At 34.0% G+C, this 27,748-nt stretch overlaps 2 protein-coding genes across 3 annotated transcripts; one reads left to right on the forward strand and one right to left on the reverse strand.

The window, feature by feature from the left end:
• Positions 1-104: 104 nt before the first annotated feature.
• On the reverse strand, positions 105-27,689 carry PAPLA1 (Phosphatidic Acid Phospholipase A1). 2 transcript variants are annotated; one of them, XM_065368459.1, is made up of 15 exons: positions 27,439-27,689; positions 10,913-11,425; positions 6,965-7,266; positions 6,723-6,876; positions 6,427-6,617; positions 6,168-6,317; positions 5,929-6,015; positions 5,392-5,545; positions 4,957-5,201; positions 4,674-4,844; positions 4,414-4,576; positions 1,486-1,680; positions 1,227-1,363; positions 906-1,102; positions 105-814 (listed from the first exon to the last, which is right to left on the reverse strand). In XM_065368459.1, exons 1-15 carry the CDS (start codon positions 27,563-27,565, stop codon positions 592-594), a joined length of 3,009 nt encoding a protein of 1,002 aa, XP_065224531.1. In that variant the 5' UTR covers positions 27,566-27,689; the 3' UTR covers positions 105-591. The 2 variants fall into 2 exon arrangements, with proteins under 2 accessions (XP_065224531.1, XP_065224532.1); XM_065368460.1 differs by lacking the exon at positions 5,929-6,015 and having other exon boundaries at positions 27,439-27,688.
• On the forward strand, positions 11,860-27,328 carry LOC135848535 (uncharacterized). The gene is made up of 11 exons (XM_065368461.1): positions 11,860-12,283; positions 14,205-14,452; positions 14,753-14,953; positions 18,376-18,502; positions 24,917-25,093; positions 25,732-25,851; positions 26,036-26,243; positions 26,307-26,451; positions 26,517-26,643; positions 26,716-26,892; positions 26,987-27,328. The coding sequence occupies exons 1-11, from the start codon at positions 12,040-12,042 to the stop codon at positions 27,118-27,120; spliced, it is 1,908 nt and encodes a 635-aa protein (XP_065224533.1). The 5' UTR covers positions 11,860-12,039; the 3' UTR covers positions 27,121-27,328.
• Positions 27,690-27,748: the final 59 nt, after the last annotated feature.

Raw genomic sequence — 27,748 nt, forward strand, 5'->3', positions numbered from 1 at the left:
CGTAGATTCCAAATTTGACATCAATTTTACGATTAGAGCGGGGGAAGTGACGGTTAGAGAGGGTATACAAACGTTTATAAAATATAATATTGAAAAGACTCAAATTTACTAACGTAAAATTCGTGTAATTCGAACAAAAAAACACATTAAACATCAAAGTACATCACTACATAAACATCAACGAATCATCACGACGTATCCGCGTATATAAAAAAAATAAATAATAAATAAAAATGAATAAATAAAATCATGGGGGTGATGTTGGAAAAACAGGGGAGAAAAACTATGGCGTATACAAAATAAAACAACAACATCAAAAAAGAAAAACAGTCGATTTAAAAAAAAAATAAAAATAAAAACAGCAGGTAAAGAATAATATACGTAAAGGGGAGTAAACTCATACATTATCCTAGATAACATTCGACATCAGAGGAATAACAAATTTCACATCAACTCAACAAGTAAGAAAAAAAATCAAGGTAGGTAGAGGTACGTACTACGTACAAAAAAAAAAAACCACAACAAAATAAACAATTATTAATCGGTAGCTGCTACGATCACTTTTATTGTCGATGCGATTTCGTTGAACGATTATTTTCGCATGAAGCCTGCTTTGGGGGGCGGTCCTAAGTTGATACTTTCACTCATCGGTAGAGTAGGGTCTCTGATAAAACTTCGACTGGATCCTTCGCTGGATGTTTCACCGTCGGTGATGTCGAATGGTAGGATGGTCTGCGGTACTTGGTTATCCGTGAAAATGCCCATATCGCCGTAGATTTCCTTCAGTACGAGTAACATTGTATCTCTGGATGTCCTATTATTTAAAAAAAAAAAACAAGAATATTAATACAATGATAATTTAAAAGCTTAACGAGTTGGGTGCAATAAAGATGAAAAATACTAACCAATAACAAAGATGACTAGCTAAAGCGAACAAATATTCGTTGAAATATTCTACTGGAGCTTCCTGCAGTACGAAATCGATTCTTTTGCCACCATTTAGACAACCCACTTTGATATTGGTGCCTTCGATGACCGGTTCGTTCGGTACGACATTCGGATTGACTGGTTTATTGGTGAGAGCTTCGCTGGTTTGCAGAACCTGAATGACATGTAATTAAAATAATCACTGTTATTATGTACATAAAATCTCTAAAGAAATTCTCACTCAATAAAAATAATAAAATTTTTCATTTTTGATATTTCAAAATTCAAAATTTACTCACGTGACTTAATTCTTGCTGAATAACGGACTCGGCTGCATCGACGCTTTTATTGATGGCCAAATGATACACCATGTTCCAAGTATTTTTTACCGTATCGATGAGTCTTTGACCAACATGAGATACCGTATCTTTCAATTCTGTAAAAAAAAAAAGTTTCAATTGAGTATCAATAGAAATAGAATAGAGTAATTTTATTTGTATTTGAGAAAAAAAGGCTCAAGAATCAGGTTTCAGTTGAGTACTTGGAACTTGGACTTACCAAGATGCATTCTTTTACGTCCTTTATGATGAGCAACCTGGACCGGTTTCACGGTGCTCATCGAAGGTATTATCAACGGCTCGATACGATAGGCGATCGGATCGTACGGATGGAAAATATTGAAAAATCCTTTGCAAGTTGGGAATTTGAAATCTTCGCCGAGGATCTCGTTACTTCGAGTAGCCACGAAACAAGCTGCAAAAAAAAAAATTCTCATTAAGAAATCGTCAGTTTTCAACGAAGAATTAATGGTCAGTGCTCAAAACAGATACCAAATTCGGATTCGGCGATCTCAAATTAGTCAGAAAATACATTTTACTCGATTTTTTTGAAAATAGAAAAAAATTCAAAGGGGTTCTAAGTTCGTGCATTTTTTTGGAGAAAAAAAACTTTTGGTCAAACATCCAGTCGAAATTTGAAAGGGGTTTTTCGGGGCGGAGAATTCATTTCCAGTGTCAGATTTCCACCAAAGCGCTTCCTTCTACTGGAAATCGGCCATTTTGGGCTCAAAATTGATCAGAAAAATTATCAATTGGCACTTGGCAGAAAATTGCTTCAAAATTGTTAAGAGAAAGTTTTATTAATAATAATAATGAATGATTAAAGAAAAAAAAACACACAATTCCTTGAAATTAATAAAAATTACAAACAGGTGAGTTTTGCTAAAATGTCATTGATCTTATATCTCTTCGGCGCATTTTAAAACCATTTTAACAAGTTTTTTCAGCTGCAATTTTTCATTATTATTTTTTCAAATTTTAATAAAAATTCATTCACTTATTTTTTGACAATTTTTAAAAATTTTTACGAATTTTATGTATTTTACATTATTTTAACACGCTTTAGTCACTTCTTCGTGAATTTTTACCAATAATTTAGCACTTTTTGGAATTTTTATCGATCTTGAGATTTTTTTGTATTTTATATGAACACGATTCAGAAATTTTCATCGACTTTGAAGTGTTTTATTTTGTTTTTATATCTTTTTAACATGTTGAAATAATGTGTTTCGCCTTTTCAGAATTTTTTTTTTTAATTACTAATTTTACATTACATATTTTTCAACACTTGAAGTTTTCATTTATTTTCATGGTGTGTTTCTGTGTTTTCAAGTACATACATTATTGTAACATGTTTCTTCAACAATATTTTTCATGTAATTTTTTCCAAACTTCATTCAAATTTCATTAATTTTTGGCAATTTTTTTTCAATTTTTGCGTTTTTTTTTGTATTTTTTCATCATTTTAACACGTTTATATGACTTTTCATGCATATTTTCAACAATATTTCAACACTTTATGAAATTTTTAGAAAGTTAAAAAATTTTTTTTTGTGTTTTTATGTAATTTTTACATGTTTTTAAACATTTTCTCACATGATTTTTTCTTTTCATTGACTTTTCAGTTCTTTTTTTGTTTTGATGTGAGTTATTTCAATAGTTTATTAGAACACCTTGTCATACAATTTTTTCAAATTAATTTTACTCGTTTCATTAATTTTTTTAAAACTTGTTTAAAACACTTTTCCATTGAATTTTCCCAAATTTTACCCAAATTCCAACAACTTTTGTTAATTTTTATCGATTTTCAAAGCTTTTATTTTGGTTTTTTTTTTTATCATTTCAACATGTTTTTATACACTTTTTCGTGTGATTTTTTTTCTTCAAAATTCACTTACGTATATGTCGGTACTTTAAAAAAAATTTTATCCATCAATTTTAAAGTTTTTTTTTTTTTTTTTTTTTTTTTTGTATTTTTTATCATTGAAAGATGTTTTTAGAAACTTTCTCTTGTGATTTTTTTCAAAATCTTTAGGCACTAATATTTGTCAATATTTTTTTGGAAAATTTTTATCTATTAATTTCAACTTTTTTTGATATCATTTTTTTCAATTTTAAACACGTTTTTACGCACTTTTTCTCGTGTTTTTTTTTTCAAAATTCACTAATATTTGTCGGTAGAATTTTTTTTTGAAAATTTTTATCAATTTTAACATTTGAAAAAAAAATGTTGCAACATGATACAATTCTCTTACACGCAATTTTAGGTGCATTTGATTAGTTTTTGACATTTTTTTGGTGTTTTAATGTAATTTTGACATTTTTCTGATGTTTATATTATGATTAAAAATTTTTTCAAAATACTTTTTTGTGCAATTTCTGATACTTTTCATCATTAATTCTGACTATTATTTTTTTGTGAGCTTTATATCATCATTTTAACATATTACTTTCAAAGCTTTTGGATACAATATTTCAAAGCAATTTTATCATCTTATGGAAATTTTTATTGATTTTAAAGCTATTTGTGCATTTACGTGTCATTCTGACACGTTTTCAAGACTTTTTCAGACTGCTATTCATTTTTTTTTTTTGCAATTTTTACATGTTTTATAATCTTTTTTACGCAGTTTTCAGTAATTTTCTGGTAAGTATTGATTTTGATAAGCTTTTTTTTGTGTTTCATTTCAACATGTTGTCAACACTTTTTGTCAACTTTAACAGATCTTGATAACACGTTTTATCGACATTTTTTATGCAATTTTTTGTACTTTTGGTCAACTTTTTCGTGCGAATTTTGATAATTTTTATTGATTTAGGCGCTTTTTTGTGTGTTTATGTCATTAACACTTCTTTGTGCGATTTTTTCGGTTTTTTTTTTATTTTATTTTTAGATTTTCATTAAAAGTTATACCGTTGAATTATTTTTGAAATATTTTGATAAAGAGTATCAATTTGAAAATTCAAAGTTATTTTTAAAACCCTGAATTTTGTAAATAGGCCCCTGAAATCTCAACCGGTGACTATTTTTCATTTCCAAGTACAGGTTCATCGAAAAAAAAATATTCACATAAAAATAATAAGACGAGAGGAGGGGGGAAGAGATAGAAACACTCTCGATAACTAATTACTAATAATCATCACTCACCAATAGGAGATCCAAAAGCGAAGAAAAACACCGGATTAAAACTCAATCTCGGATATTTAATCAACGGTTGCCCCGTGCCAGCTTTACCTATCGTCACTACTGAAATTCTTCTCGTCATCGTCGTCAGTCTTTTGTCGTATTCGTGGCTCAAATCATCCACGATCTGTATAGATCAAAAACAACCAAAAAAAAGTCGATCAATTTATAAGCCCATTACACTTAAATATGTATTTCCATGCAAAGTAATTGTCACCACTTACATTTGATTCCGGTTCGTGAGGAGTGGCAGGCTGATTGCTGAGTAAATCGAATAAAATCAACGATCCCAAGCTGTGTCCGCCGACGGAAACTTTACCATTAAAATCCGGATTTCTTCTCGAGAATATATCGAATAATTTATTCATCTCGTTCGCAACCGCGTTCACGATCACCTAATCACGATCAAACATTATCAATTAATGACAGAACTTCGATCAAAATCATAACTATTCTAGAAATATAAGAGAGTTCGATGGCGAGAAGGAGGAGGATCTAATTACTTACTTGACAAAACACCGGACTCGTATAAAATAGCAGATCCAATATGGTATCATTGGCGAAATCTCTCAGTCTAGGGATAGACGGAAGTGTGATGTTTTTCAGACGTTTATCGACTCCGGTATCTTCGCTGTGTAGTGCTTTATGCCAAGATACCGGTAATATCTCAATACGGTTGACTTCGCCCAATTCGCACGATTCTTGAAAATGTGACTGAGTCAGCTGTAAAGATATGCTTCGAGTTTCGTCCACTGAAAAAAAATAACATAAGTAAAACACCCAATAAGCAAGTAAAAAGGTATTACATATATGGAATGTTTCATTTACGTCATTCCGTCTAAAATCATTTATTTAATGATTCAAACGTACTAATATCTACATCGAAGCAAAATAAATACACAGGTACGATGATTAGATACACAGGTAATAATTATTACTCACCCACTTCGATAATAGAACGAAATTTAAGATCGCAAAATTGCCCTATGCCGTGCACTAAAAATAACAAATGGTCTACTTTTTCTGGTTCGCCATCTTCGATATCAAAATCGTCGAAACCGCCTCGTTTCACCATTCTGGGTTTAAGTTGTGAAGGCTGAAAAAAGATGAAAAAAATTAGAACCGTTTATATCAATAAAAAAAAAAAAAAAAAAAAAAACTGAATATTTAAATTCAAACAATTTTGCATTAAAATCACATTAATCATAAAAAAAAAAGACATTTTAAAAAATGTAAAAATGAAATAAAACATGCAAAGAATCAAAACAAATGACCAGGTACTAAAAAATGATCCAAAAAGTCAATACTCATTTCATCTCATTCCATTTCACCCCACCCCTTCTCATGCCATCAAATCACAGGGTGTTCAAGAATATTTCCCTCAAATACCATCACATCCTTCGAACCAGATCATCATGAGCTAATTCATGCAAGATGACGAGGGTAAGTATCATTTTGGCACACGAGATACGAGAATACCTGATTGGTCAAAGTAGCCCACTGATCCTCGTACGAATTACGTATCCATCTTTTAACCTTCGATCGACGTCTCATTGGTCTATAAATCTGCACGAGATATACATGGAAAAAATAACTTGATAGGTGAGTGAAAATTTGTCACTGAAGGGTTGAAAAAATCCAGTCCCTTCCTCTTCTCCCCCTTCCCAAAAAGTAATTCGAAAATCAACACTCGCCTCTCGTAAATATGGTGTACTTACAATAGACGAATCAGAGGCCACTTCGATGGTAACATTGGAGCATTTCACTTGATGGGTGATTAAAGACATATTATGCATGATGACTTCTTCGCTTCCGACGTCGATTCTTCTATTCCAGAGTCCAGTTACCATACCTAGTTTGTATTCTTCCTGCAAACATACAAAAATACAATTTAGATTTCAAACAACAGTTGAATTTGGATTTGGACGAGGAAAAGCACCATTTAAACCAGTTGAAAATTTTTTCCATCCGACTTACCTCCAATTTAGCTGCAACATCTTCCTCGTAAGGGATATAGTAACTCTCGGTGGATCCTTTCGAGAACCACGAGCATCTTCTCACGACGCTTTTACGCTCATCCCAATACACAGCTGTTTTTTCACGTTTCACGATATTCACATCGTATCGCGAACCGTCCGTTGGTACGACTGTTTTATCATTCAAGGTAGCTAGAAAACACAAAACAAGAAAATTAGCATCATTCCCCACATGAAAAAAAGTTGTGAAAAGACAGATCACAAGAAAAAAAATAGGTACTATTTGGATCAACTTACGTAAACTATAAGCTCTTTCTAGAGCCAAAGAATCAGTCATACTGAACGGTTTCCATAAACTTTTCAAATCGCCTTCTTTATGATAAAACCAATTCTTCTCGGTATCCTTTCTGTAGAACCAGTGATGATAGACTGGCCTATACAATGATTTCTCCTACACCATTGAACAAAATAATACAAATAACAATAATAAATGTACACTTTTAATTTTAAAATCATGCATTGTAGGTACAAATACTTACAGTCGACATAACCGAAGGTCTAGGAGGATCACTCCTCATCGTGTCACCGGAATTCAAAGGTATCGTGGTAGTATTATAAGGACCAGTGGAACTCGGAGTTCCAGGGAAACTATTACTCATGCCTTGGGGACCACTACTAGTCGTATCTGGTACTGGAGAAGGCGGCAAGTGATTTATATTGTTCGGTGTAGCTGCGAAGTGTACGAAATTCGGTTGGCTCACATTAGTCGTCGATGAGAGCCCAGGCAGCGGAGCGTAGGTCGGTTTCTTTAGATTGCCCAGACGGAAACTGTTCGCTGAACCTGAAATGTACGAAGAAATGGTTACTCGTATGAAAACCTCAAATTATAGGATACGGCTTTGATTAGAATAGGTAGGGTAAATTTATAGTCTGAAAAAATAGACTATTTTAAAATCTACAAACTGAACAATTTTTAATGTGTTTTGCCTCGTAGTCAAAGAAGCTGATAAATGGACTATTATGCCAATTCCAGAAAAATATATGAACTGTTCAATGAAATTGTCAAGAAAGCCACAAAAATTATATTCCAAAGGGAGCGATGACAACACTGACCCCTACCAGATACCTGTGCCCAACCCTCTGAAAAGAAATTCTGTACCCGTACCCAAAAACGTTCGGATGTGAAGCCCTGAGGAGGAAAGACTCAATAGAGTTTTTTAAACTCAGGTCACAGCTAATCAAGTAGCCCATCAAAATTGTAAAATGGGATTTTTGATTTCAGAATATTAAAACTTTGAAAGAAATTGAATCATAATTGGAATTTTATCAAAATATGCATCTAAACTGGCATCAAAAATGAGAAAAATTATATGTAACTGGGATCCAAACCACGGTCATTGGTCTGATTTTTTAGAAAGGTCTTTAGTCTAGGTCTGTTGTCTTTTCCTGGTATTTTTTCTGAAGAGGGTTATCCGTTCAGTTAATATTCATGTAAATTTGTTTCAAAGAGGTCAGGTCCACTTGGTCTTGTGGACATTAGTGGGTCCAGTTTTTTGATCTGGTCAGACAAGCCTGGGTATGGGTATTCCTCGTTTCATTTTTCAAGTATGGATCAAATACTATCAACTAACAATACTGGCAACCACATTGAAAAATGGTGGTGTATCCTCCTAGCGGCCTGGGGTGAAACTAAATTTTACCACAAGCGTCTGATTTGCTGTTTTGCTGATTCGAATTTTGCGGACTCTCGAGATTTAAACCAGTTATAAACCAACCAATCAGAGCATTTTTGTTAGAAAACTGTGATGTGCATTGTTTCAAAATCGCGTTGTGCTTTTTTTTCAAAATCACGTTGTGCTTTTTTCTAAATTCACATTGTGCTTTTTTTTCAAAATTGTCTTGTGCTTTTTTTTCAAAATCGCGTTTTTTTTGGAATTGCGTTGTGCTTCTTTTTCAAAATTACGTTGTGTGTGCTTTTTTTTTGAATCGTGTTTTAGTTTTTTTTTTCAAATTGTGTTGTGCTCATTTTTTCAAAATTGCTTTTTATTTTCGAAATCACCATGTTTTTTTTGAAATTGTGTTGTGTGTGTTTTTTTTAAATCGCGTTGTGCTTTTTTCTAAAATCTCGTTGTGCTTTTTTTCTCAAAATTGTGTTGTGCTCTTTTTTAAAATCACGTTTTGTTTTTTTTTCAAATTGCGTTGTGCTTATTTTTTTAAAATCGCTTTTTATTTTCTAAATTGCTGTCTTTTTTAAAATTGTGTTGTGTGTGTTTTTTTCAAAAATCGCGTTGTGCTTTTTTACAAAGTTGTGTTTTTTTTTTAAATTACGTTGTTTTTTCAAAATCAAAATTGTGTTCTGCTTTTGAAATCCAAATTGCGTTTTTTTCCAAAACCTCGTTGTGCTTTTTTTTCAAATTTTCGTGTTTTTTTGCGAATTTTCGTTGTTTTTTTTTTTTTGAATTCACATTGTGTTTTTTTTTCAAAATCATGTTTTATAATCGAATTTATGCTTTTTTTCAAATTTGTGATCTGATTTTTTTCAAAATCGCGTTTTTTTTCAAATTTGCGTTGTGCTTTTTTCCTCAAAATCAAGTTGCTTTTTTTCAAAATCGCGTTTTAATTTCTTTTTTGAAATTATGTTGTGCTTTTTTTTTGAAATTTCGTTTTTGTTTTTGAAACTGCTTTGTTTTTTTTTTTGAAATTGCATTGTGTGTGCTTTTTTTTAAAATCGCATACTTAGTGCTTTTTTTCAAAGTTGTGTTTTTTTTTAAATCGCGTTTTCATTTTGGAAATTGTGTTGTGCTTCTTTTACAAAATTGTGTTGTGTGTGATTTTTTTCAAAATCACGTTGTGCTTTTTTTCAAAATCGCGTTGTGTCTTTTTTCAAAGTTGTGCTTTTTTTTGAAATTGTGTTGTGCTTTCAAAATCAAAATCGCGTTCTGCTTTTGAAATCCAAAATTGCGTTGTTTTTTTTGATGGTTTGTACTTTCATAACAAAACAGGCTACACACACTGTAGCCCAGTCAATATGCAATTTGACACAAACATAATTACAAACGAAGGTTTTTTTGGTGAATATTGTCTAGGGTGATGTGCTGAATAACATACTAAAAGTCCCCGCCACTACCCCATGAGCTAACCCCCCCACAGTGGATCAAAGCCCCCCAAAATCAGTTTTTCATCAAGAACTCCTGAAATATTGAATTTTGAGTAAAATGAGCCCAGTGATCATTTCATCTCCTCCCCAATACCTATCAAATGAGCTATCGACCAACTTCCTAGCCTCAAGGGGGGTGGCGCTACGACCCCTCAATGTGATTTCAATAATTTTGCATTTTATGATTTGGGACTAGTAACCTGTTCTAATTGATAAAATAAAGTCAAACTTGGGGAATGGGATTCTTTTGGGAGCTAGAGTTGACCTCTAGAGTGGAGAGGGTCAAATTTGAAAATTACAGAAAGGTCATTTTTTTGGAGGGGCATAACATGACCCCAAATGAATGAAAAGGGTCCAAAATCATACCATCGGACAGTACCCTATCTGTGATCAACATATCCAAATTTCAGCTTCCTAGGTCATCCCCACCCCATTTAAAGCGGAATTAAGCTAAAAATCCCTTATTTTGCCCCTATTTTCGGTTTTTCCATCTTAAATGGAGTGGGGATGACCTAGGAAGCTAAAATTTGGATATGTTGATCACGATAGGGTACTGTCCGATGGTATGATTTTGGACCCTTTTCATCCATTTGGGGTCATGTTATGCCTCTCCAAAAAAATGACCTTTGTGTAATTTTCAAATTTGACCCTCCCCTCTCTAGAGGTCAACTCTAGCTACCAAAAGAATCCCATTCCCCAAGTTTGACTTCATTTTATCAATTAAAACAGGTTACAAGTCCCAAAATATCATAAAATGTAAAATTATTGAAATCACATCACTTTGAGGGGTCGTAGCGCCACCCCCCTTGAGGCTAGGAAGTTGGTCGATAGCTCATTTGATAGGTATTGGGGGAGGAGATGAAATGATCACTGGGCTCATTTTACTCAAAATTCAATATTTCAGGAGTTCTTGATGAAAAACAGTTTTTGGGGGGGGGGCTCTGATCCACTGTGGGGAGGGGGTTAGCTCGTGGGGTAGGGGCGGGGACTTTTAGTATGTTATTCAGCACGTCACCCCAGACAATATTCACCAAACAAAAGTAAAAAACCTTTGTTTACAATTATGTTTGGGTTCGCCCATTTTTTTCTGCAATTTGCCTGGGCTACTGTTATAGCGCAGTTGTCTAGTTTTTTTTTTGTAATTATTGGTAGATGGAACTTTGGAGGCCATCTCTTGATTTAATTCTTTTACAACTCCAAATTTTACATTTCTCTCCGGAAAATGATAATTGGAACGAGGGGGGAAGATGGCACACTCTTTATTTCCCTCAAAGTATACCCCATCAAGACAACATTTCACCTCACGCAGTACAATGAAAACCAAATTTACCTGAAACTGGAGTCGCACAAGATCCAGGCGGTGGCAAAACAGAACTATCAATCTGAGTCGGCGATCGAGCTTCGAACTGTCCCGGATTAAAAAACTGAGGCACGAAAGGTTCGCTGTTACTTTCACCAGCTGCTGAGTTAGCACCAACGTTAAAAAATTCCAAGTTTTCGGGGGTCTTTTTTCCGTGATCAGATCGTGGAGGAAAACTCGGAGTGAAAAAGCTGGGCTGCTGATACTGCTGATGATGATTCAATCCACTTGAGAATAGATTCTGAGTACTTGGAGGTAATCTCGCAGCTGTTGTAGCGGCAGTTAAAGGAGTAGAAGATGCAACAGGAAGTTGAGCAACCGAATCCGATGAGCTCGTAGAAGCTGGAACCACTAAGGGTACAGATTGTTCGCTTGTGATGTTATTTCTAAACGAGGAATTCTCGTTGACAATCGAGTTTAATAATGGGACTGCTTCAGTTGGACTTGATTCTTGCCCGATGAAGCTATCGATTTCGCCCGAATCTGTAATCAAAATATTTTAAACCAAAAATGTTGAAAAATTATATAACTCGAGTACATCCGTTTCAAGACATAGGTATTCGTATTGTATAATACATAACATAACATTCGCGAGTCTAAATCCAAGGACTCGGTGGAAAAAAAGGAAGTGAGTCGAACGAGGCCTACAGACCTGGTATTCGATATGTACTTGTACTCCAAAGTCCAAGTGCATAAACTAAACACATAAACATATTATCTACCTAAACGAAATATGACTCAAATACCGCTTTAAAATCGTAACAATTAGAGTGAGCAAACAAAGGTACGGAAAGGAACTGATAATGAGAGTGAAACGTTCGCACGTTCCAATATTATAAAACCATAATATTGTAGATCAATATATGCGCAATTATTCTTACACCTCTCGCTATACTACGAAATCTATCAAAGTAAATATTACTAATATCCTTCGTTCGTAAATACTCGTACAAATATATTTGCACCTTGCCTCGTACCAACGTCTACACCAGCCGCAGATATCGACTAGAAAAATCAGTCTATCCATCGAACTGAACTGGTTCAACCATCAAGCTCCCGAAACCCTTCGGGTATATTGCCTAGTTTTATAAGAAATCATGGAAATTTCGATAAGTTACGCGACTCTTGTATTAACGGTGCTTTGGATCACCCATGGTGGCGATGCAGTTTCAGTTTTTCAATTTTTCGAAGATATTCCCGATGGGCTTTTGAATTTTTTCATGTTAGATTGCGAGCAAAGTAGTTTGAACGAGGCTCGAAATGTGTTCAACGAGTTACGAGATCATCTTCCTGGTCGTAGAGTTGATATCGTTACCGTGCCTTTGGATTTGGATAAACGAGGTAAGTTGAAAAAAATGCATAAGTATTTGAAATTTATATATTATTTTTTAAAATGCAATTTTTGCCTGACGTAAGCTTGAACAATGCCCTCACTCGGATGTCTCTCACCAACATTATTTTTTTGGTTCCTTTTCAATTTCAAATTTCAAAAGTATATTCTTGGGTAAAATAGGTGAAATGCCCTTGTCCTCAGATTTTTGAAATTTTGATTGAACATTGTTGGATACCTCTGAAAACTTGGCAACAATGTCGAAAAAACTTTTTTTTCAGGACGAGTCTCGTCACGTGATTTTTTCAAAAATTTTTGCCGCCCCCCCCCCTCCCAGGGGGAAGATATTGACCAAAGAAAATTCTAAACCACTACAACTTCAAACCTAATTCCTTTTCTTTCTTCTAAAAATACGTTTAGATGAGTACTATTTTCGGAAATTTTTTCAAATTTTCCCTTCGAGATTAAGGGGGGGGGGTCTTCCTTAAAAACTAAAAAAATTCTCAAAAATGTGTTTTTTGGGGGCCTTGGCATCGCCAAAAAAAAAACGCTACTTCCGGTCATGTGGTTCTGAAATTTCGCACGAAGGCTTTTAAAAACAGCAGAAAACGAAACCACTTCTTGAAAACCTCATTTAGAGCCCATGGGTACCTCCCCCCAATTTTGGGTCAAAATAACATTGGCAATATGGGTACCTATCGCAATCATAAAAATTTCCATAGATGTACTTTTTAATGCTATTTTCTAAACACATATTCAGTTTTCAAGATGGGATCTTTCAATAGAGGGGGCACCCCCTCCTGGAAATTTGGGGCTCAACTTTCAAAAAAAATCTGGGGCATGTGACACATCGAATGGTATGTTTTTGGTAACGCTGAACACGAATATGGCGTCAGATTATTGATTGGACCTCATCCACGTCCTCCTGCACCTCTCCAAATGGGGGAAAAGTAAAAAAAAAAAATGGTTTCATTCGTATGACACATGAAATAGTATGTTTTTGATATCGCTGAACACGAATAATAGCCATAGTTTTTCAAATTGACCTCACCAATGGCCCCCAGATCCTCCCCAAATAGGTAAAAGTGCAACAAATAGGTAATGATTTCCATATATGAAGTCCAATCAAAAATCTGACATCATATCCGTGTTCAGCGTCACCGAAAACATACTATTTCATGTGTCGCACCAACAAAACACTTTTTTGAACTTTTACCCCGTTTGGGGAGGTGCTGCACTGGGGGGCCGTGAATGGGGTCCAATCAAAAATCTGACGTCATATTCGTGTTTAGCGTTACCAAAAACATACAATTCGATATATAACATGCCCCAGATTTTTTTTGAAAGTTTTGCCCAAATTTGGAGGAGGGGGTGCTCCTTTCCATCAAAAGATCCCGTCTCGAAAATTGAATATTTCGAAAAAGCACCAAAAGGTACATCTACGGAAATTTTTTCAGAATTTCAAATAGTAGCTCTCACTTACAGCGCCATTTTGAAATTTGAACTTTCAATTTGAAAGTTCAACTTTCAACTTTTGAAAATTTCAAAATGCTTAAAAAGTTCACAATGCAACGTCCTTTCGAACTGTGAAATCAGTTTTGATCAAAGTATCATAGCTTTGGAGGCATGCGTTGCTGAAGTTGAGTACCTCGAAACAATACGAAAATAATTGAAGCCCCCCGGCCACCTACCCCCTGAGGGGGCTCGGATCAAACGGATTACGGGTTTCTTACTTATTTTGGGTGGGTAGACATTGTAAAAAAAAATTGAGCGTAATCGAAGGCCATGGCTCAAAAACGTTGGTCGAATTGAGGTGAAATTGCCCATCTATTTTACCCGAGAATACCAGTTCGAACTTCTCATTGTCAGGAGTGTAGGAGTGTGCACCTCTAATTACGAGTAGATTTCTGATCCTGTTTACCTCTTTTTCAGAACTCAAACCTCTCATATACACCAAAACCATCGATCAAATGGCCGAGACTTTGGAAAATTACGCCTGCTCCTCCAATCTCCAAGAAGATCCTCCAAGCACTTACGATACCACAGACTCGGTTATTCTATCGTTGATACCTCAACTGCACCCGAAAGATGGCATCATACTTTTCGGATCAATACTCAACTCGACCACACCATCTATGAGTTCGTCGATACATCGACAACTCAAACCAAAAGGAAACCAAGTAAGACATTCGTACAAATATTTCATTACGAAGACGAGGTAAGTCTATTTCCATTCAATTTTATGTATCATAAATTTCCATTTCAAAATCGACTGCATATCGCTGAAAAAATAATCTAAGTTTATCTACCTAAACCTCATATTTTTGATTTTTTCTTGTTGAAAAAAATAAACGAATTCGGAGAAAATACACCTCATTATTCACGTAATAATCTGTCAACGATTCAACGAACTTAAACTCTCAATAATTATCAGGTTACTGGTATTTTATGTGCTACAAATATATTTTTTATCTGCGCAGATACACATATTACATCGAGAAAACACGCATATTTCTGGCGAATACCAGGATTTAATCAGACTCACGTGGGGACAGGTTATCACCTACGGTAACAACGACCGCGTATCTTTGTCTCAGCTAGACGACTTTAACAATAATTACAACAATTACAACAACAACGAAACTCACTTCATTCAAGCTTTTGCACAGCCAAATTACAAGGTGAGTGATATGTAGTCGAACACATTTTATAATAGACCTTTCCCCTTTCTTCCTACCTATATTATCAATTTATCGTCGATGAGTCGACTTCGGCCCATATTTATATTCATCACGATTTATTTATATGTATTGGCAGAGAAATAAATAGAATTTATTAAAAATTCCTTTCATCGCTATAAAAGTGGAAATTTTCCACTCGAAGAAAACCATCATAGAGATTTTCACGCCTTGGTCACTTCGGATTTCAAAGTTCGATGAATCATGAATGAACGGACTTTTGGCCCACCTCACAGATCGACTGGGAATGGTTTTAAGCCATCCTGAAGCCTTCAATCGAGTCTTGCACTTTTCAGTTTTCAAAAAAAGTTCCATACAAAGAGCTCAAATCAAGTACAAAATCTATGAACTCGAGAGTAATTAACTGTTCTTGAGACTCAATCTATCTACTCAAAGTATGTAGATATTTTTCAAGTGCTGGAAGCTTTTCATTTCAATTTGACCAAATTTTGCCATTGGGGGGGGGGATGGAATAAATTTACTAACATTTTTAATACTTCATGAAAAATCAAAAAATGAAATTCAGCTCGTAAAATTTTGATTGGTGATGTACTCGTATATTATTTTTTGAATATTCTCTCGATTATTTTTCGTAATAAGTCCAGAAACTTTTTGTCGATTGAGAAATCATCTTTGCAAGGATTCTACAGGGAGATCAATTAACCCCCCCCCCCGGCCCATTAAAAATACGTACAATTCCGTATTCTTGAATTTAAAAAATGAAACAGGATCTTGAGCAAGATGCGTAAATTCAAGCTGAAAATTTGGATGGTAATCTACCTGAACTAAAAACCGAAGTTTTTCATTTCTTGAAGCATTCGCGAAATATCAACATATCAAAAAATGTATGTAAAACAACGAAGAAGAAAAGTCAAAAAAAAGAGGTACGAGTTTTAATTAAGAATGCTTTTCGAACATTGCTCATCCAGAAAACCGTATCTTAAAGTGCTAATTTTTCGAACGTTCCGTCCTCTCCCCTCCCCAACCTATCATGATAGTTTTGAGTTTTTACAAGAAAATAACTCTTTGCGTCTTGTTTCAAGTCAAAAATACATCGTTCTGAGGAGCCTTATGCGCGTTTGAAAAATACAAAAATTATAAGTCAAAAAAATTGCACCTCCTCCTCCTCCTCCTCCTCCTCCGTTTTATAAAAATTTCAAGCTTTTTCGGCAAACAGAGAGAAAATTTTTATTTTTTTATTTTTGTTGAAAAATCAAAGGATCCAAAGTCCTATTTAAAAGCCTGGTTTAATCCGAATTTCAGAAACCGAAATTTTCGATTTTCATTGTCAAAAACTAAAACTTGAACTGGAATGCAAAGACTGAAAACTGAAACCTAAATTTTTTCAGTTTTCTTTCTCTTTTTTTTGGCCAATTTATTCTAATGGATTTTTTTTTTGAAAAAAAAACAACAATACTTTTTCACCATCTTTTTTCAAACAAATTTTTAGAATGGCCTCCACTCGACCACCTCCCCCCCCCTCCTCCTCAAACACAAAAAAGATTAACAATGTCGAATTTTTTACAAGAGGAAATTTTCATAAAATTCAAACTGTAAGAAAATTTGTACACAAAATAGTTTTCAATTTCATCAGAAATAAAAAATTGAAAAAATTATGTTTTCTGACAACGAGTAAGTAGGGTATTTTTGTTTTTTTTTTTACAACATAACAACGAATTACAAATCTGAAACTAAAGCTGAAATTGAAAAAAAAAAGAACTGAAATAATTGAAACCAAAAGTAAAGTCTGGAAATAGAAAAATGAAAAAATTGACACTTTTTATGTTTTAGTTTTTTTTAGCCCTGGCTTGATTATTGGAAAAGTACTTTTTAGCCCCCCCCCGCCCCTCCTCTCAAAAAAAACAACGGAAGGTAAGAAAACAAGGTGTCTAACAACCCAACAACATGAAAAGCAGGACAAAAGCAAACCTTTGATCGCGACGTTTTTTTTCAAATGTTCAATTTTTGTGGGAGAGGGGGCGGGGTAGTGACACATTTCAAGATTCATCTTTTTCATAACTGTAAAAAACATTTGTACTTTTTCAAATTCATTAACCAAAAGCATTAATCTGAAAAATTCAAATTTTCTGAAAGAATCAGAGAATAAATGAAGAATTCCAAATTTGATTCAAACAAAAAAGGGGAGTGGGTGGGTCAAAATTCAATGTTTCCAATTGTTTTCTTTCAAATACGTCGCTCGAGGAAATTGAAAACAAAATCAAAATTCACAAAGAAGAGAATAGATAAAAAATTTTGAAGCTTGATAAAAAAAAATGACAAACTAACAATTTACAAATTGGTCAAAAATTCACTTTTGAACTCACCCTCCTGGAATTAAGCATCTACAAAAATCGCTGGAGGCTCCAGAATGATCTAAGACTAATATTTTTCGAGTTTTTGATATTGTAGAAGTTGGATTGAAAGAATTCCTCACATATTGGTTCACTTTGTTTAAAAAAATTCGTATCCCATGAAAATATTTCAAAATGCCTCTTAAAATAGCTTTTTTGAATGTTTGAAATTTTCAAAACTTCGCCAAAATGAAATTCATCACTTGAAATTCAAAAGGTTTCCTAGCAAATAACTTTTTTCAAAAAATTCTACTTCCACTACCATTCAAAAATGAAAAAAGTACAAGGTGTCTCGTAATAAGCACAAAAATGTGAAAAATCAGTACAAAAGGGAGAGTTTCCAGAAGGACATTTTTTCAGATTTTTCAATTTTTCAGGAGTGAAGGGGGGGGGCAGTTGCAATTTTTCAACTCAAAACATTTTTATGTCGGAAATTTTCAATTTTAAAGAAAAACAGAAGAATAATGGCAGGTTTGATTAAACCACAGTACGTAAAACAAAACCATTTTTTTTTCGAAATTTGAGCAAAAAACAGGATGAGCAGGATATAGGACTGTTAAACACCCTAAAAAAAAATGTTTTGCAAACTCTGATTCTAAAAAAAAAAAAATTAAGGAACATGGTCACCAATACAATAAAAACTAAAACCAACAACTTCAACTTTTCTCTTCATTTTTCAGTTTTCAATTTGATAAAAAAAAAATCAGAAAAAAATGAATTTCAAGCAAAAAAAAAACACACTCACTACAGAATATGAAATTCGTAAAGATACTTTTAGCAGCGATTGAAGGGCAGTAAAAAGCAAAAGGGTGAGACGGGGGTTAAAAATTGGCTCTCGCAGGAACTTTTCTTTTCGCCCACTTCGACTGACCAATTGATAATTTCTCAAATGTTTCTCCCCCCCCCCCTTTACCTCAAAAATTATTCCCTTCAGCATATCTCACGATCAGTGTTTTTTTTTCAACAACCAATCGTAATTTGTAATTCACAATTAATTTTCTTCATCCCTTACAGACTTCAGTAACGAAACATCGTCTTCAGCAAGACACCCGAACCGAGATCATCTTACCCCAAGGCACATTCCGCGTATTCATCAACATCCACGGAATTTTACGCAAAGCTTTACTACTCAGTCCAACAGGTACGTAAATCGATTAATAAAATATTCAATTAGGTAGATAGGTATTTATAATCGCCTATGCGACCTACCTTGAAAACTATACGTATGGTATTTCGCCAAGTACCAAACTATAATTAATTTATCTTCGCACAATATATGTACTCGTATGTAGTAATCAACGCGATTAAATAACGTCTCGATTCGAAAAAAACAAAACAAAATACAGAAAAAATTCGCAAAATCACGACACTATATCTACAGAGACGTGTACGCGATACAAATAGTAGACCTGTGTTCGATTCGCACGTTAATTCAACACTCACGTAAAAATCATATTTACTCGATCGGCAGTTGATCGGATCGGATCGGCGCAGAAAAAATAAAAGTAATAAATTGCAACTACTTAAAATATTGATAACAACAATTGCGGGCGAACACGGACGCGGTGATAACAAACAATAAAGGTGAACATAGTAGTGACGCGAGAGATGAAAACACCACTACTGCCGAATCGTCTTCGCGTCTCTCTGTGTGTCTTATCAGATGCCACTATATTTTATATTGATACTACGAGTAAATCGCATTCGCCTATGTAAACTGTAGTAAATCCCTAAAATAATATACGATGATCGAAAAAATAATTTATACGCAAAAAAAAAGATGAGTAAATAACGAGACGAAAGACAATCATAATGTACATACAAAGCAACGAGGAAATAAAGGTAGAAGAGAAGAAGGGTTAAAATCAGGTGACGTTTTTTTCTTCTCGTTGTTGATGTTGATACATACAAATACATCATACGATAATATTTCGAATCTTTTTCTTTGTATGTTTCTTTCTTTCTGTCCCTCGTCTCTCGGCTCTCCTCCGCATCTTTACTTCTCTCGAAAATGCGCGTAAATGTTCAACGAGTAAACACATACCGCCGTTTTCAATATAGGTCCAAAAACACATTGGCTCGATATCAAAAACGTGAAATTTTTCGACGCCTAATGACTCTGTCGTCAAAAAAAATGTACTTAAGTTCACCGCAATCACCACGTACTTATGTCTTATACGTACGATGGGCAATGAGCATGAGCAATGGACACGCACTGCTAAGTTGGAAATCGTATCCAAGTGTACTTAATTGCCAGAGTCGAGGGAGTAATTAAATGAGCTGCAGGACTTCCATTATGCACTCGTGTTACTAGATAATAAATGCATTATAAAAGTATTTAAACACGCGATATAGCTTTTCGATGCACTTTTGTTTTACTTGGGCGAATTTTTAACGCAATTTGTCACTTGATGCGAAATAGGTACATAACGTCTCCGATTGAACTTGGCAAAGAGAATTTTTACCTAAAAATACCTATAATTACACCTACATGTGCTCAGTATATTTCATTATAGTCGACTGATTTTTTTAAATGAATGAGACGAGGAAATTGGGGGGGGGGGTGAGGAAGAAGTAGAGTGAACCTTTCAAATCAACATTTTTTCGAAAATTGAAGTTTTCAGTAGGTACAAAAATACAACAAAAAACAAAAAAAAAATTAGAATTAGATTTTTTTTTAAATTGAAAAAACATTAAGTAAGTAGGTGAGTATGATTTGGAAAAATGATCACAATATTTTGAAAAGAATGTCCGAAAATCAAAACGTTTTTTCAATAACAATTGAAAAAAAAATGAAAGCAGTTTTTTTTAAATTTTCAAATAGGCACTCAAGAAAACGTCCATAATTCAAAGTTTTCCCCTAAAAGGAAAATCTGCTTCATTTTTTTGAACATGAGCATTTTCAAGGACAACAATTAGGGAGTATGTAGGGGAGGGGGAAAAGAACGAAAAGATAATGTTCAAAAAAATTGAAAAAGTGCTGAAAACAGACCTGTACTTAATTTACATTCCTACAAAGCACAAAGTTGTATAAAAAAATTAAAAAAATAAAAATAAAATAGAAAAACACAATTAAAAAATACAAAAAAAAATTATCTAGTAAAAATTATTGAAATTTTTTCAAAAAGTAGGTAACATTGTTGCTCCAAATTACGAAGATTTGCTCAAATTTGAAAAACCAAAATAAGTATTTTCTCAGTGCTTTAAACAACCAAAACAAAAATTAATTTTCTTTTTCCAAAAAATACCCACATTCAAGATACTAATCACTGTACTTGCCATGTTTCGATTATTTCTGGATCAATCTGAATAGTCTGCAGGTAGCTCTTTAAAAGTCAAAAAAAAAAAAAAAAAAAAAAAAATCAAAAAATATCTCAAAGACGAACTTTTTTGATCACTGAGGAAGTGAGGAGGGATCAAATCGTAGAACCTACAAAAGGCACATCTGAGCAGGCATCTTGCAATCTTTCCGCAGTCCATTTTTTTGGAAGGAAGAGAAAAAGAGAGGTTCAAAGACGAGTCTAAAGATCAAAAACCGCAAAAAATGACTCAAATCGACTTTTTTGATCTTGGCGAATGATCAAAATATTAATAGAGTGTTGGAAGGCAAAAACTTGCAAAAGACACATCAGATGGCATCTTCCAATAGCAGGGTGTCTATACAGGTGTTGAAAGTATAGTGAAAAAGTAGTGATTTTAAAAATCGGTAGTGAAAGTAAGTGAAAAATGAAAAAAAGTGGAAAATACAACTTTTCACCCATAAAAAAATATAAAAATCACTGCTGAAAATAAAAAATCCTACATCTTTTAAATATGAAAAAAATTGAGAAAAATTGTAACAACTTGAATAAATATAGCGATGGTTTTATAATCATTGAATTGATTTTAAATTGATGAAAACGTATCCAGGTGTCCAACAAAATTTCAAAATGAAAAAGTAGAACTTTTAGTAGGACTTTCAGCAGGTCATTTTTCGAGCACTTATGGAATTTTTAGATGGGGTGAGGGGAGGGGGAGGTCAAAATTTACCAAGTTTTTAGCCAAATTTTTGTTGAAAAGCTCTCGAAAAAAAAACGATGTTCTTTAAGTAATTGGTTACTTATAAAAAATTCATAAGTTTGTTTAAAAATTTTGAAATTCGAATACTTGATGTTTTTTTTTTTGAAAAAAATTCAAAAGTATATCAAAATATCAAGAGGTATTTATTATCGTATTTTGCTTCAAAATTTTAAAATGAGGGCAAATCCCGAAAATTGGTATTTTGAAGGGTATGAAAACGACGTTTTCTTGAATAATAGGAATAAATTTATTATTTTTGTTTCAAAATTTTTAAAATCCGAATGATTATTTAAAAAAAAAAAATTCAAACTTGAGAAAGAAAAGCAAACAATGCTGAATGAAGCGAGGCCAAAAGCTTTCAAAAATTCAATCATGTTTTGAAAAGTAAAAATAAAAAGTTTCTTCATGAAGAGAGGAGTTCATTTTTCTGATTCAAACTTTGAACAATTGAACATTTATCGAATTTGAACAATAAGTTTACTATGTGGGAAAAGAAGATGCAAATAGCTCGAAGCGAAGCGAGGGCAAAAGCTCTCAAAAATGTGTAATTCAAAATCCAAAAAAGTCGACAAAATGAGCTTTTTTACTTCAAAATTTGTTCAAAATTCCGGAAAAAGGGGAAAAATTGAAAAAGTTTTATTGAAAAAAAAAGGAGGACTTTTGGATGAAATTGTTGAAAAGTAGGACTTAAGTAGGACTAAAAGGACCTTCGAGAAAAAGTAGGACTTAAGTAGGACTAATAGGACCAGTAGCACCTGTTAGACACCTTGGAATACCCCAATGTAAAAAATTATCAAGTCCAAATAAAAAAAAATCGACTTGAAGGGGGGGGGGAATTTTTTTGGAAGATGGTGATTTTTTTCGACTCATTTTATTCCAAAAAAAAAAGAAAGTATTTTTAGTAAACAAAAAAAAGGGACGAAACATTGGAAAAACATTACATATTTTGATGCAGAAAAAAATTACACAAAAATTCAGAACTTTTGGTTTTTAATTAAAATCTAAAAATGGAACTCGCTAAAAACTTGTACAATTTAATCAAAAAGAGGGATTTTTTGGCAATTAACCCAAAAAAAAAACACTTTTTTGCAATTTTGCCAGAAAAATTTGCCTTTGAAACATTTTGATAAAAAAAATTTGAGATTTTTTTGACATTTCAGTTGAAAAAGTTTTTTTTTGTAGCCATTTTTGGTGAAAAAGCTGTTCATTAGGATAATTTTCAGAAAAGAGTGAGACTTTACAGAATTTTTTGCACAAAAGAAACACAATTTTCAGCAATTTTTGGCAATTTAGGAAAAAGGCGAGGTTTTTTGCTACTTTTGGCAGAAAAGCGAGACATCGACAATATATTTTTTGAAAAAAGAAGGGCTTCTAAGCATATTTTTGACAAAAAAGGGAAACTTTTGGGCAATTAGGTGTCTTTTTCTGCAATTTTTGTCAAAAAAGCCACAATTTTCTCTATTGCTGGCAATTGTTGACAATTTCTGCCAAAAAAGCGATATTTCTGGATATATAAACTTTTTTTTTGGAGAGGGAGGAGTGGAATTTTTTGCGAGAAGTCACAATTTTTAGCAAGAAACATGGCTTTTTGGCAAATTTAACCGAGACTTGGACAATTTTAGCAAAAAGCAGGGTAGGTCAAAATCTAGAAAAGGTACATCTGAGGCAACTTTCTGCAACTTTATATCGCTTAAGTAAAATTTTCATCTTCCATATGGTTTTTTGAGGGGGGCCGGGGGGCTGGTCAAAAAGACAAAAACGTGAAAAATATCTCAAAATTGGAATGTTTGACCCTGCAGAGAAATCATAAAGGATTGGAAGATTGAAACTTGCAAATCGCACATCCATAACACCCTCCCATTGTAAATACCAGTCACATTTTGAGCTCCTAAATCAATTTAGGGGGTCCGCAGTTTGGCCCAAAGGTCAAAAAACAGCGAAAATGACTCAAAAATCCATTTTATTTGACTCTGGAGAACGGTTAAACAGGACGAGTATAGAGGTTAAAACGAGCGAAAGGCACATCTTTGATACCGTCCTATTGATAGGTGCCTAATTTGGATTATCGGTGGGGAGGGGATGGGGAAGGGCGTGATGAGGCGAAAATGGAGTTTTCTCATGTTTTAAAATGTAGTAAGGATGACCTAAAATGTTGAAATTCATTCGTGGTTTCATTCAAAGGAATCCCATTTATCAAGTTTGACCTCATTTGACCTATAACAACAGTCAGTTCGAGAATTGCAAACATTTCAAGAGGAAGGGAGACAGGTGAAACAAGTCAATATTTTTGTAGGGAATGGACCCAGAACAATTTTTCTTTTTTTTTTTTACAAAAAATCGGCTCAAATAAAAAATTAACTCAATGCAACGACATAAATGGTTTTTGAGGGGGGGGGGGAGAAGAGGAAATCGCCATCGGATTTCTTTTTCAATTTAACAAAAAAAATCAATAATTGATAAAAATATTACCCACTCTTTCGACACGCAATGTTCATCTTTACTGGGAAACTTGTACATAAAAAAAATTACAGAAGTGACTTTATCAGAAATTTCTGAGAAATTATCGAGAGTATTTCCATGAATTCGCAAAAGTTGATGAAAAAATGACAGATTTTATATCGAATCTTTTTCCGAACATTTTTCAAATCGTGGAATTATAGCCTCTTTATTCAACAGTTTGGAAGTTAGAATTTTTTCTGATATTTTTACCAAATTGCACAGATCAATGTTGAAATACCAGACACAATTTTATTTTTTAAATTCAGATTATTGAGAAAAAATTTACAAAAATGGATTTTTTCAAAACTTTATTTTAAAGAGGGGGGGGGGAGGGATTTAAACCAAATAACAATTTTTTGTGAATTCAATCTTAGAAAAAAAAACAAAAAACAAACAAAAAAAAAACAAGAAGCTGAAAAAATCAACTGTTCCAAAATAAAAATTACGAGCATTATTCCTTGGAAGGCAAAGAGAAATGTGAAAATACACACAAAGCTCTCTTTTTTTCACACGCAATTAAATTCAAACGTCAAAAAAATAATAAAATTTCATTCGAGCGAAATAAAACAGAAACAGAAAAAAAATCTCGATTTCGATTTCTTTTCCTCGTTGAACCAAAACCTTGAACTTACGTTAAATTATCTAAGCTCGCTATAACATTCCGATTTTTTCTTCTCTAATCAGTACGTAGAATATTACTCTTTTCTCACATAATAAATTTTACGCCCGAGTGAAAATTTCTCAGAAGTAAACCTCACCACTCACACATTGCGTCTCCAAATTACGTACCTTTACCTGCTGCAAAAACTCCAAAGTTTCACCCAACTTGCTCGTTCAAAAAAAAAACAACAAATGACTCATCGTCATTGTCATTAGTAAAAACAACCTCAACAATTACGTAATATTATTCGACCTTTTCCCCCCTCAACTTTCGTACCAAATGAGTAACCCTTCATTATATTTGTACCTAATAAGTCGTACATATTTTATCTTTTAGGCATTTCTATAAATTTATTACCAATCGATAACGCATCTCGATTATTACGGAATCGGACGGTGAATTTCGACATGACTGTGCTGAAAAGTCCATCTAGTTGGACTCTTTCGTGCAACGGCGAACAATACAACGTCACTGTGATGAAACTACGCAACTTCGAAGATCGCTTGTTGACAGGTACGTATGATCAAAAATTTGTTGCGATTTACGTAGGTATAATTTCCTCTTTTTTTCGTCGCTTTCGTTCGTCCCACTTGACAAATAATACAAAATAACAATAAGAAGCAGAAGAAGATGAAAAACGCATTACGAGGTACAAAAATGTACAGCTGTCGATACAGCACAACATTTTTACACTAATGGAAGTGTAACTGTAATCACGCGCATCTATGACGTAAACGTTATCACTTCCTTGAAGATTTGCGTATACGAATTTTATTTCGACGCGACTTTCTTCAATAACCAATATCATTCTCGTTTCGTAATGCAAATAATATTATTATCTATCAGTATTTTGTTTGGTTTTTAAATCAAACTCAAGCCTCCGTACAATATAAATACATATGTACTTTTTATACGAGAAACGCAAAAACACGATAATTAATTTGATTCGACGACAAAGACGATGGGTTGTTGTTCGATAATAAGACTCACGTAAGAAAATTCCAGTCGAATGTATCATCTTTTTCTCAACTCGTCAACAAATTACACCATAGAGCGTTTTTTTCGATGCATCGAGGCACGAGGAAAAATTTAACAATGAGAAAGGGATAGGAAAAAGGCAGAGGCAAACTCACGATCTATTTTACTCGTAGATAAATCCATCTCCCCGGACCAGTCTCACGTTTCAGTCGCTCTGAAGCAAAGAAGCATCAATCCGGAGCACTCGATGACGAAACGATTGGATTTACTCAGACCGCAATTCTACGCAGACGGTTCGTATATTTCTAAATTTGTTTACGATCCTCGTCGGAGAGAAAAACAATTCGCGAGAAGAATTAATAAATATTCGAGTATTTTTAATCTCGTTCGCGTAAATCCGATAAGATAATACCCGTATAATTACGTCAACGTAACCGATTATGGTAACGGAATTCGACGTTCTGTGTTTCTCTCTAGGTCAATTCGATATGGATTTGGGTGCTTGGTACGCCAACAGCAATGATTTTCCGACCACTATCGATGTCGATCTGCAGTCGACTTTTTTCTTGATGCCAGGAGAAATGGCCAGAATACTGTTACAAGTGAGGAATAATAAACCGATCCAGACTAGGTACCATTTCGATTGCGTTTATCCGCAGCAACCTTGTGTGACGAGGCCCAGGACGTGAGTATTTGTGCTGCTGGATAATCAACAGGTAGCAAGAATTTCAACGATGGTATTTTGCAGGGTTGTACTGATGCCAGGGCAAAGTATACCGGTTGATTTGATAGTCCGAGCTGAAGGTATCGACGATAGTTCCAATATAATTACGTTCATTTGCAAAGATATCGAAATCGTTCACAGGAAGATCTACTTGTTCATTGGAAGACAGGTAAATAATAAACTTTAAAACGAATTTCACACATTTGACTCTCACTCGATCCATTTTCTACGCAGAGATCCGACACAACTCGACCAGATATCGGTTTCGAATACAACGGGAACTGCGACGATGCCAATACCGGAAATACGTGTACCAGGAAACGATGGAGCGTCGAATTATACGCCAGAGATACCGGTTCAGGTACCCAGACTTTCCATAAATTGATCAATAATCGAGTTAGATCGAATGTATAACGCTGTATTCATTCCGTAGGATTACTCAGCTTCTGGTCTGAACCGTCTGGTTTGTACTATACATCGGAATTCACCGTAGGAACGCGAGATCCGGTCCCAGGAAGATACTCAGCGAGCTGTTGCGAAACCAAAGTCGACATATTGGCTATGGATTTGAAAGGAAACGTTAATAAAGTCGTATTAGACGTCGAACATCGTAATAATAATAATGCATTCTAGTATTATTAATATAATTAATTCGAGTCGCGGTTCATCGAATACCGTACTGATAACGTTATCATTCTTTACAGAATACCTCAACTGGGTTGAAATCAGTGCGATTGTCTTAGCAGCCATATTACTCATCCTGATAATAGCTCTGCTAATCTTTCTACTCGTACGATGGCGTCGAAAACGAAAAGAAATGTCGTTTTTGAACAACTGATTCCGGGCAGTTCAAAAATAGTGTAGGTGTGCGGATTGAAGACAGATGTACATTCGACTGGTCCTAGGAACGATTTCTTCACCACTTCTACAGACTCGTTCACTTCGACTATAACTTCTTAATCAGTATTATTCGTATATACGATTACTTTTGTACGATATTAGATTAATTATCGAGATAAATATACGTTTTGTTACGAAAAATCGAACCGAGATTTCGAAAATTTCTTCAGCCTAGTACAAGGTGTAAGTTTATCGAGACGTTAAGCAATCAGCTGATGCTTGAAGAGTATAATACAGAAACACGTAATCGGCATACCTGTGATAGATGACGTTTCTTCTTTCGATACAGGAACCACTAAGGCATTTGCAAAAGGAAATCCATAGCTGGCGTTCTGGAGTAAAGGATTTTTCACGATTTTCGGAGGTGCTTTGTTATTGTCCATCTTGATTGAACCGAAGACCACTGTTTGTCAACCTGAGACCAACGAGAATTACGTAAAATTAATATAAAAATACGAAACTGTCGAATAATAAGAACATTTTTAACTCGAAAACTTGTTAAAAATCAACTTTTCAGTTCACGATCGTGAAAAAAAGTGAACTTTGAAACGTAAACAAATCTTTGT

The sequence above is a fragment of the Planococcus citri genome, chromosome 5, assembly GCF_950023065.1.
Source record: "Planococcus citri chromosome 5, ihPlaCitr1.1, whole genome shotgun sequence".
In the NCBI taxonomy this organism is placed as follows: Eukaryota; Metazoa; Arthropoda; class Insecta; order Hemiptera; family Pseudococcidae; genus Planococcus; species Planococcus citri.